Source organism: Caloenas nicobarica, chromosome 1, assembly GCF_036013445.1.
Source record: "Caloenas nicobarica isolate bCalNic1 chromosome 1, bCalNic1.hap1, whole genome shotgun sequence".
NCBI lineage: Eukaryota > Metazoa > Chordata > Aves > Columbiformes > Columbidae > Caloenas > Caloenas nicobarica.
Genome location: NC_088245.1, coordinates 2332003 through 2344145, shown reverse-complemented (window position 1 = coordinate 2344145; position 12143 = coordinate 2332003). Strand labels below are relative to the sequence as shown.

Below are 12143 nucleotides of genomic sequence, written 5' to 3'. Positions count from 1 at the left end.
AAAGTAGCCGAGTGGATGGAACACTGAGCCAGGATCTGGGTTCATTTCACAGCTTAGTAACTGCACATATGTACACACTCGAGCCAGTTTCTTAATTTATTAGGTGTATCTGTTATTTCTTCTGTGAGAATAGTACTCCATAGGAGAATTAGACTGAATTGCGTTATCATCTTAGTGCTTCTGAAGCATCAAGTCCCATTATATACATATAATCTGGTAGAAAATAGAGCTGGTTTGATGAACCTAAAATAGGAGTAAAGCCATTATTTTGAAATCTTTTCCCTCCGTGCGTGTGTTGGATGGTTATCATTACTTCTTATGAAGTTAGAGAAAAGGTAAAATAAATATACTCGGTTTTCAGGAATTTGTGTTTACCTATTTTAAATCACATTTAATGGAAGCTCAACACACATTGATGGTTTCCTTCCACTTTAAAATTTAAATTTAAAGCTATTCGTTAGGTAGAAATGAATGGATTTGAAATTATTTCAGCTGTTTCTGGCATATTACCAAGTGGCTTAGTCTTAAGATCTAGCTGAGATTTAAAAATCAGAGTCCCAAGTTGCATTCCATTTTTAGCTGTCTCAATAAATTGCTGGACTCTCAAAAGTGCAGAAATGCTATTCATTTTAATATTTACAGCTGGAAGTGGAAATCTGGGGATCCAACCATCTGCTCAGCATGGAGAAAATGGAAGGCTTTGTATTTTTGCGGCACTTCGGGTTCTTTTATTGTCACGTTATTTGTGTTCAGTGGAGTTTAAGGATCTTGGTGTTTTTCATTTTATTGAATTGAAGAGTTCTTTCCAAATTTCCACCTTCATCTGTCAAGGCCATGGAAGTCAGCAAGGTTACATGCAGGAGTGCGTAAAGGTTGGTAGATTGAGTCCAGGTTCATGCCAGGCTTATTATCCTGATTATTAAAATATTTACCATCCTTACAATAGACTTAGGAAACTCTTAAACAAATCCCAGCAACACCGTGACTGCAGAGGGAGCTTTAAATCAGAAAAGATTATAGTAGACGTAACATTATTCCTTTTGCAAAAGAGACCCAGGGGTCTTTAATGCAGTATTTTGTGCTATTTTTATGTTTAGAGCACGTCAAACTGAGCACACGCTTCTCCTGCTTTTCATCTACACTGTGAACAATGTGAATAGTGTGATAGACAGATGAGATTAGTTGAAGTGGCGATAAAGTCTCCCCAGAAGCTTTGTAGAAAGTTGCTGAAGATTTCATTTGTAGGTAATGTAATGGCTCCTTATTTTCCTTTCTTGTAGCACTTTACCCAGTCTTGATACTCCCTACCCCATGCTGGTATTAGTTGGTCCTCTAGCCTGTGGTAAGAGAGAACTTACTCATAAGATCTGCAGAGAGTTCAACAATTTCTTCAGATATGGGTAAGTTTGCTCCATAAATTTAAAGAACACCAAGTGATCAAGTCTAGAATTGCTGCTGTTGTTTGTGGTGGTTTTTTTTTTTTTCTTTTTAAGAAGTTAAAAGTTAAAGACAACCAATAAATATTCATTGCTATGCATTTCATCTCTTCCCAGGGCTTGATTGCCTGGAGTCATCAAATACTTTCTTAAAAGAAAAGCTATTTAAATTATCATGTTCTTTTCAAAGGTGAACAGCAAACAAACAAACCAAAATGCGTCGTTTAGTGCTCCTTTTCTTGATCTGTTCTTTCTACGCTCACTAATGCCCCTCAACCCAAGCATCTGGTTAGATACTTACGCATTTCTCGTAATTTTTGTGATGCACCTGCATATAACCGCACTAGCGTGCCTGTGCAGACTGCACCCAGAAAATAGGAAAGGAAGCGAGTGCAATTGCCGGACCAGTGTATTATCCTGTGAGTAGCATTATCAGAGCAAATGGCACCTTTCAGACTTCGCCACCAGCTGGGGGGACTAATTCTCCCTATCTGAGAAGTCTGAATTATGGTCCTTACCGCCTTGGGCTCCCTGTGTAGTTAGTGGAGAGAAACGATCTCTTTCCAAGGGAGGTTCAGCGTTTGTGAATCACATTCCCTGAGGTATCTACTTATTTTCAGTGCACAGTAGACAGGAGGTCTGGCTAAGTTAGATCAGCACTATCCGTTGCCTGAAATTAGGTGGTGCAAACTCTTCCTCTTGTCCACCCATTCCATTCTTCACGATATTTGGCTTTCCTAAGTCCTGTAGCACAAGCTATTCGACACTGATCTGTATTCCTGTTGTATTGTCTGTCCTCTGTTTTCTCAGGTTTTTTTATTACACTAAATCATCCGTTCATTTTTAACCAGACTTTGGCCATAGTTTCACATCTATAGCGTTTGCCACAATAGGGCCTCATTCTGTATTTGTGCACTCAGATATTAAAGAGGTTGGTTCTAAGAAAGGGACCACAAGCACGTGCATATATGAGAATAATTCCTGGGAATTCGTAGCATCCCAGGATGCTCTGCCCGTCCTTTGGATGTCTAATAGTAACCTTCTTCTCTAACATAATACACCCCGGTGGAGCCCGTGTGTATTTCTGTCTGCTCTGTACTCAGACTATAACCACTTGCTGGATTATATCATTAAACTGGCAAGTTGAAAAGACATTTTAAGAAAAGATCTGTGAAGATTATGTGACTTGGAAAAATGACTTTATGGCTTTCTTTAAAACAACTACTGTGTTTTGAAAGACTAGATTGGAACTTACAGACTAATTGAATGCCAATTGGATTTTTCCAAGCACTGTGTGGGGGTTTTTAAGAGCATTGTTTTTATACTGTGTGGTTTATTTCCTGAAAGCCTTACGCATGAGAGGAAAAAAAAGGGAGAGAGACAGAATCTTAACAGAGCAGAAAATTGCAACCATAAAGCAAAGTTGTATTTTAATTATTCAGTGGAGATTTAAGCAATTTTATGGGTTACACTTTTAAATTTCAAACATTCCACTCATTAAAAATGTATTTCATGCGAGAAACCCCGGCAGTTTGAATGTAAACACGGCCTTGCAATTAAAAAGGGTTGTAATGTTTAAAAGTGTTTCGAAAAATAAAGTGAAATTGGACTCTCAAACCATCTGGCTATTACTCAGGAATGACCTTTAAAGCTGGATGCGCCCGTAATATCTTAAAGAAAATCAGGCCTTTGAAGTGAAATTTTACAGAGTCCATGTGTAGCACAATGTTCTCATTTGCCACAGCTTGCTGATAAAAAGAAAAACCTGGTACCCTCTGATGCCGTGATGGTTAAGATATGTCAAACTCTGCATTATAGGCTAAACTTCTTAATGGTTTATAACTCAGCTGCCTTGAATAAAAGAATGGAAATGGCCTGGTAGGCGGCATATTTTTTTTTGCCATGTTTTCCAGGACAGTGCAGCAGAAATCAAGTAGTTAAAACGTTGATGTGAATCAGTGCCAAAGCTCCACGTTGCACTTTTGTTCCTGTTATCCTGCAATGTAAAAATTTAAAAACAAAACCAAAGCATAAATCGGTAGCAAAATATAATTTCCTAAGATAGAACATGAGTCACTGTGTACGTTAATCTAAAATTGCTAGATGCACTGACTTAGCTGGGTTTTTTGGTTTTGTTTGGGGTTTTATTTTAGTTTTTCATCCTGGTAGTAAGCTCATGTATCTGAGGTTTATCCTGTTGTCCTTATGTGCTGGCAGACAATCATTTTTCCTGCTTTGTATCCCACTTATCTCCTTAGATTCAGGATTGTTTTTCCCCTTACTGTTAGGAGTCTATTTAAAGATTGGTCTTTATAGCTTTTTCTTAACCTCACAGTTCAGCCTAACTCCTAGTCTCCTTTTCCACATTTAGGATTCTATTTGATATCATCCACAAACTGACATAACTGAAAAAAAAAATGGTTTCATCATTTCTCTGTTACAGGGTTCTGTGGCAGCTTCAGTTCAGGCTGTCCTGGGCTGGGGGGATTTATAGCCAAAATGTAATGTTACATTTACACTTCTTTTTTTTTTTTTTGTATTTATGGGTTAATCTTTCAAATCTGTGGCATTAGCGGTATGATTTGCACCTCTTTATATTTCTCATATTTCTTCTCTTCTTAAAAATAAAATGATTTGTAGTATTCCCCCTTTCCCCTCCTCCTATTCCATAGCTGCTTCCATGATTGAAAACAGGTTATTTCTTTATTATACCATATATCTTCCAGTCCCTGTCACACTACCAGGGCAGCTTATTTTGGTGAAGACAACAGACTTGACTACTATTTTGTTTCTCAAGAAGCATTTGACAAAATGGTGAACACAGTAAGTACCTGACTAGTATCCCACTAGGCCTATTTTCTACACCTAAACTCACATTTTCTGTCCAAGTCTGATTTTTTAAATTGTTTTATATTAAGCTTTTGCCTGTGTGTGCATGCTTATTCACTCACAGTTATATGGCTTAAGTTCATGGACAGAAACCACAAATTCATTGTGTATTTGTGCTCTCCTTCTGTATGAATGCATCGAAACCATTACATGGGCATAATGGTCAGTAGGGATCTTTAAACAGTAGTCTAATGTAGAAGTAAACTTATTTCCACATGCAAATATCGTGTGTGTGTGCAGGAAATAACAACTCCTGAAAAAGCTGCCATATTTTTAATCTTATTTTTTTTTTCCAATTCTTCCAGCAACCCTACAGGGAATTCAGTCTTTTAAAGTTTAGCAAATTCACCCTCAAGGCGTTGCGTTTCTCTCTGAAAGCAATGTGCCTCCAGCTACTGTTTCTGATGCCTTTTGCTGCCTGCAATAAAACTTTGGCTTGAAAAACCACAACAGAGCTCGTTATTTGCACAGATACAAACAGGGGAGCCAACACAGTCTTAAGCAACTGATCTGGTCCTTAATGATAAGTAGTTTAATTTTAAAAGAATATAATCTGCTCACATCTCTCTAGAAATACTACTGGGAAGCAGACTTTCAGTTGTCAGATTTTAAATTTGTAATTTCTTGGCCAATTATGCATTCTCCTTGCAGATTTGTTTCTGTCCTCTCTTTTCTTTGGCATCTTCTATTTTATATGGCGTGGCCATATGGTTTGATGTAATGTCAACAGAAGGGTGCCCCTTGCTTTAGATCTTGCTTTCTCTACACTGTGAATGAATTACCAATGAAAGCTGGAAGCTGTCAGCAGCTTGTTTGCAAGGCACCGGTGTTTTATTATCCACGAACAACATACAAGTCCATACCTGGCAGGACTACGTGCTCTTCTCTGCAAATTTTGTGCTCACATTGCCCTCATTATCATTGATGATTTAGACAGGGAGAAAGTAAGGAAGTCCAGAGCGATGACGCCCCTTTAATAAAGTTGTTTGCTTTAAAATATTTCCTTTGTCATTATACTTGCTGTTTTGAATTTCAGGGGAAGTTTATAGCAACCTATAAGTACAGCGGCTATTACTATGGACTTGGAAGAGACACTGTAGAATCGATTGCCAGAGAAGGTCTTGCAACCTGTGTTCACTTAGAAATAGAGGTAAGGACCACTTACTGCTGACTATTTTTGAATGAGTCGTTCTGTGAGAACTCCATGGAGGAATTCATGCAGTTTGACTAAGGTTTGTTTCAGCTGCCTGCATATTATAATATATTATAACTGCCAGTATAACCATATTAATAGAGTATATTCTAATATAACCACTTAGTGACACAAAAGACATCCTCTGGCTTTCTGCCCAGCCTACAGCTGCTGATGATGCGCTTGAACTAGTTGTGTGGGCTTCATTACAGTCACTGCAGATATAGTTTTTGGTCAGATGAACTGTATTTTTAACTCCAGTGCCCGTATCAAGTAGCTCCCCATTGTCTATATGGCTGCCACTCCCTTTATAGACACCCACATTTAGTCAGATGGATCCTGCTGCTGGCTTTTTAAAATTTCCTAGCCTATTTTTTCAATATTCAGCAGCCTCCTCTCCTCACCACATCACCAGTATTTTCTGTCATAGTATCCACAGCTTTTCCACCCATCTGAAGCTTATAGTGGGATTTATCTAGAGCTGCACACCTACTGATCGCCTCGGAAAAAATGCCATATTTTTCCTTTGCCGATGAAGCAATGGAGGATGCATGCAGGCCTGAGGCAACATTTTGGGCAGAACTGTTAAAAGATGCGATCTCTTTGGGGGATAACTTTACCCTCTCTGAATTTTGTCAGGTGCACATGCACAGATGGTGGATCTCAGAAGTCGCACTGCGTTTAGAAACTAGATCACAAAGTGTCGAAACCTATCTGTTGGAATCCCCAAATAATAACTACTTAGCTAATTTTCTAATTATTTACTTCTCGTTATCTTAGATCAAAATTTACTAGCTAGGGATTAAGGTGACAAAAAGGAAAGACATGCTGCATTTCCTTCCAAATGCTTTCTAAAAAATAAGCTCCATCTATATGAAAGAATCTACAGAATGCCCAGAATGCGATAGTGAGTGTTTCTGGGTTTCACTCGGTTTGTAGGGTTCAGCTCTACCTCTGGGGAATTATTACAAATTAACAGACACTGCTACACTCCATGATATATGGGGGAAAAAATAATAGAGATAAAAAATACGTAGGAGACTGCAGCGCTAACATAGGATCCTAAGTTGTACATCCAGAATTAGGGGAATGCCTAGGAAGACTTGGCAAAAATTGATAATAAATTTAATTAGTTTTAGGATGATTATTTTGTTTGTGAAACTGATGATCAAAAAACTGGTTTTCAGTTGAGAACCGTAGTGCTCATAAGGAGCAATAAGGCCCAAATAAATCTGTACACGTTTACTGGCTTGCATATAAATGTGCAAATAACAGAAGAGCAGCATGTCAATACTAAAAAATTAGTAGCTCCTTGCTCAAATGGTTCACAATTTAATGCTGCAGTTCTGCTCTTAAGTGCCTGTTACTTGACTGATGTTAAACAGCAAATTAATAACTTCATCTCTGCGTAGTTCTGTTTCTTCTTCCTCAGTCTTCTCAGAACCGTCACTCACCCTCACTCTCCACTGATTGCAATAGGCATTGAGTGTTTGTTGTCTTGCCAGACAGACCCTAAATTTACAAGGGAAGAAAAAATAGGAGAAGATAAAATATGATGGAATGGGGTACCTTTTAAAGCTGTCAGTTCTTCAGAAGGTAGACGCGTTATCAAATAATTTAAGAGAAAGAACTTAATGGAACATCATGTTTATTCATACGGAGGTTAACCCAGCGACACAGGCAATGACCGTAACTTTTACTGGGTATTAGCAAAGCTACTGTCATGGACAGACAGCGAAGAAACTCCTTCGTCACTGAAGTTTCAAGACCACGTAGTAATTATGCGTAGCCTTGCATCACTGTGGGCTCTGCTAGCAGATGAGAAACAGTAACGGTGAGTTATGTATCTGAATAGAAGTTATCCAAGTCCATTATCTTCTGCAAGGCTCATAACAAAAGTGATTTAGCACTATTAAAAGAGATTTTAATTATGGGCTGTGGGCCGAGACTAAAAATTTAGAGCCGTTCATTCCCTTTAATCTAGAGTGTATCTTTCACTGATAAAGGAGACTGACAGAAATTTTAAAAGTTATATCTTGCTGAGTCTACACTTGCAGTCGGTGAAGCTGCTGCAATGCTGACACACAGTTCTGTGTTGCAGTAAGAAGTTTGCAGCGCTTTCCCTCTACTTTCATAGCCAGTGATACCTGCAGAGCACATTCCAACTAAGGGTGTAGAACCAGAGGAGCTAATGTCTCATTATGCCTCCAAAATTATAAGTACACCTTGTCTCCTGCCTAAGACCACTCTCTATTGCATTTGTTGCTGGGGAGTTGAAGGAAGCAGGATATACCAGTCACATCTTTTTTTAACCACATGCTGTTAACTGAAGAAATTTAAGTGCTTTAGCTGTGTTGAATGAATGAACATCTTCAGCTCAGGTAGTCCTTCGATCTTTCTTGAGCTCATATGCAAATTCAGGAAACTCAAATTTTACTTGCTTTTTTTTATTTTCCAAGTATCTCTTTGCTTTCAAACCGTCAGCTTGCGTATTCTCCCATTCTTTCTTTTAAGGTCACTTCCTTATACTTTCTTTATTTCATATTGGACCTTCTCACTGTCTGCAACTGCCTGAAAGGAGGTTGGAGCATGGAGGGTGTTGGTCTCTTCTCCCAAGTAGCAAGCGACAGGACAAGAGGAGACGACCTCAAGTGGTGCCAGGGAAGGTTTAGATTGGATATTGGGAAAAAATTATTGCCAAAAAGGGTTGTCGGGCATTGGAACAGGCTGCCCAGGGCAGTGGTGGAGTCACCATCCCTGGAGGGGTTGAACAGACAGAGATGAGGTTCTCAGGGACATGGGGTGGTGCCAGAGTTAGGTTATGGTTGGACTCAATGATCCTGATGGTCTCTTCCAACCAAAATGATTCTATGATTCTGTTATTTCTGTACAGCAAATTTATTGGTCACTCCAGAAACTTTTCATATCTCTTCCTTTTTTCTCCTCCCCGCTTACCCCAGACTGTTGATGGGCTGCCTTCCTCTTCCTACATAGTTCTGGGGCATATGAATAATTTGTTATGTTATTTCTTGATCAGAAACATAAGTCATTCATGATGCAGCTTCAGACGAGGAGGATGTTACTAGCCTGGAATGTGGCTCTGCTTTCTGCTGGTTTTCCAATCTCTGAATATTTATAGACCTTGCTGAAAGTTGGTGCTCGCATAGCTGGATGCGAAGATTTCTGTGCCCTAAATTGTCCTCTTTAGTTTTCACCAAAATGAATAGTTTTTTCCCCAGAATCACTGCCTGACATTTTTAGAACGTATCAAAGTACTGTTCCATCCTTAGAAAACTGCAACCAGGGAAAAAAATCTACTAACTGTTCAGCCTATTATTGGTTTTTGCATGATTTTGCTTGTATTTGACTATATTTAAAATTATTCTGGAGAACCCTAGCTTGAAGGATGTGACTGTCAGTTCTGATGAAGTAACAAACGATGCTCAGATTTGACATATTAGTCCCTCTCTGTTCCTACCCACTTTAGTGAAGAAGGGGTATCAACCTCAGTGAAAATGAATTAAGCTTTCCTACATCTACTACAGTGCAATAATGTGCATGGCCTCACCTAACTTGGAGTAATTTGCTCTTCATCACACACTACAATGGTTGTTGGTCTGGTTGGTTTTGCCCACAACGATCATTAAACACCCAAAATTATAATTTTAATAAATACATAATCATATATATAAAAGTGAAGCAGAGAGTTTATTGTTAGTATGATGCAAATTTTAACTGTAATTTAAGTCGTCATTGGTATAGGTCTAATTATTACAGAAAAAGCAATAATAATAATGCATTTAGAGTACATATACTGAAAAAGTAATAATAATACGATTAAAATTGTAACACATGCTTCTTGGTTTCTATCTGTGGTGCTGGTGTTATGTTCACCCTTTCACTTCTTTGAGTTCTAAGGTGAGTGGTTTCCCTCTGGTGTTGTCTTTGCAGGGGGATGTTACAGTGAATTGTCAACATCTCAGTCCTTTGCTGGGAGGATATTCATATTGTTATTAATAGCTCCTTCTTTCTCCTTCCAGGATCCTCTGGGAGTCGTTTCTATATTTTTTCTAACACATGTTCGCACTTTGCTCTTTCGTCATTGTTCTGCAGCTCCAGGTTACACCCGAATTCGTTATGTACCATGCCCTTCACGTATGTTAGATCCTATTTCTTCTTATTAGCCCTAAAACCAGCTTGGTTCAGCTCCAAGTCTGTGTTTTTGTAACTGCCCATTATTATTTTTATAACTGACTATTATTGAGATGCTTAGAGTTATGGGGCATCTCATGTCAAGCCTAAGCCTCATCTCTTACCATCCCATGCCCATAGTCCTCTACATTGTGTCCTGTGTTTCCACTTCTCGAGGTCTTTGCTCTCATGCCAGCCCTGTATTTATCTAGACTGTGTTATTATGAGTCATAAACATCTCATTCTACCTGGAACAACTGCTTGTTACTGCTGCCTACATAAAACTGTCATTGTACCTCACAAAGATAAACAAAATTAAAAGGATTAGATACAGACAGCTGGTCAACAAGAGAAATTGCTGTCATCGAGTAAAATAAAGTTACAGCCAAGTCGAGAAAAGTTCAGACTGAGCAGGATGAGCCTCAGGTCCTGAAGACAGAGTATAAATCTTATGGTCTGTTACCAGCAATGGCAATACCATATTACAGGGCTACCTGGTTACAATATTCTGTTTTATATGCAGATAGAGTGAGAGAGAAAAGATTCTTCAAAGTATGTGGTGGTGCAAAGGAGAGCTACCGGAAATTCAGGATTGGTACCTTTACCTACATCACTTAATAAAACCTTGTCTTTAAGTCCTAGCATGCAGGCAGGTCTCCTTTTTCATGGAATCTTATTATAGTTTTGGTTGGAAGAGACCCTCAAGATCGTCGAGTTCAACCGTTAACCCATCCCTGGCGCTACCCCATGTCCCTGAGAACCTCATGTCCGTCTGTCCAACCCCTCCAGGGATGGTGACTCCAGCACTGCCCTGGGCAGCCTGTTCCAATGCCCGACAACCCTTTTTGGCAATAATTTTTTCCCAATATCCAATCTAAACCTTCCCTGGCGCCACTTGAGGTCGTCTCCTCTTGTCCTGTCGCTTGCTACTTGGGAGAAGAGACCAACACCCTCCATGCTCCAACCTCCTTTCAGGCAGTTGCAGACAGTGAGAAGGTCCAATATGAAATAAAGAAAGCATAAGGAAGTGACCTTAAAAGAAAGAATGGGAGAATACGCAAGCTGACGGTTTGAAAGCAAAGAGATACTTGGAAAATAAAAAAAAAGCAAGTAAAATTTGAGTTTCCTGAATTTGCATAAGAGCTCAAGAAAGATCGAAGGACTACCTGAGCTGAAGATGTCCATTCATTTAACACCGCTAAAGCACTTTCCTCTCATCCTATCAGACCTAGTGGAAATTATTATTTGTTTTGGAGTCCTCAGCTGGCAATTTGTGCCAACCAGAATCGTTGTCCTTGCAGCAGAGTTGATGTCAGGTACGTGGAAACATTTCCTAGTTTGCTATACTACAAGTCTTTCTCGAGATAGCTTATTCCTGATAAAAAGTGGTTCAATTTAAGGCGGCTGACTACAGCCTAACAGATGAAGAATGTGCACATCCTATCTCTGCTGGGGAGTTGTGGTTATACCCAGTTTCAGGAAGGGGTAACATTGCTTCAGCAAAATAAATATGCCTGCATCGCGATGAAGTTGCACGTTTTCACTTAGAAAAATATACCTGCTGAGGAGCAAATGGACAGTTTGCTCACAGTGAAAAGCTGGAGGCCAAAGCGGCGGTGCAGATAAGTTGTGCTGTGTGTCAGTATAAAAATGTAAGTCACCGATACGCATGTTCGGAATAACTGGGTCCCCATGGAACTGGAAGGATAGAAAAGAAAGAAAAGGCGTTAGCTGGTGGGTATGAGAAGCACGATGCTTTACATCACTGTGGAGTCTGACTAAAAGGATTATTTCCAAAGTGTGTTTAAAATAAGATTATACGACTGTTATAATGCTTTCCACATGTAGCTTTAGGGCACTTCATCTTGAACTCGCCTCTTTTGTTAAGTTTGATCTTGAGACCTGTAGGTTGGATTCTGGTTTCCAGTACTGCTTTCACAGTAATTCCCGATGAGTACAGAATTGTCCTAAACTCAACTACAAGCTCAATAGGCACTCGGTATCAGGAATAAAACATTGCCTTTCTCTGCTTTATTTTACAGGGTGTGCGTAGCTTGAAAAATACCTACTTTAAACCCAGATATATCCTGTTAGTACCAACAAACAAAGAAGTATATGAGGGGCATCTGCGGAGGAAAGGATTATTCAGCAGGTCAGAGATTGAAGAGGCAGTCTCCAGAGTGGACATGTACATCAAAATAAGTCAGGATTTTCCAGGATACTTTGATGCAGTGATCAACACAGGTAAGTTAATCCTTCTTAATTATGAACCTGCCTTCTAATGTCACACCACTAGATGGACTGAAACTGCTACGCAAACAAAGCCTCTGGCAAATATTAAACTAAGGATGACAAATGGTTTGATGCTCAGCATAACAATTTGAACTATGCCTTAATTGATTTTTCCCAGTTCATTCTTGTCCCAGGAATCCAAA

At 39.2% G+C, this 12143-nt stretch overlaps 1 protein-coding gene across 1 annotated transcript in view; it reads left to right on the top strand.

Moving 5' to 3' along the window:
- LRGUK (leucine rich repeats and guanylate kinase domain containing) overlaps positions 1 to 12143 on the top strand; it is a 55728-nt gene that overhangs the window by 20532 nt on the left and 23053 nt on the right. The window contains exons 11-14 of the mRNA XM_065653692.1: positions 1281 to 1400; positions 4163 to 4259; positions 5362 to 5475; positions 11751 to 11952. Coding sequence (XP_065509764.1) covers positions 1281 to 1400; positions 4163 to 4259; positions 5362 to 5475; positions 11751 to 11952 — 533 coding nt within the window. The remainder of the gene's footprint in view (positions 1 to 1280; positions 1401 to 4162; positions 4260 to 5361; positions 5476 to 11750; positions 11953 to 12143) is intronic.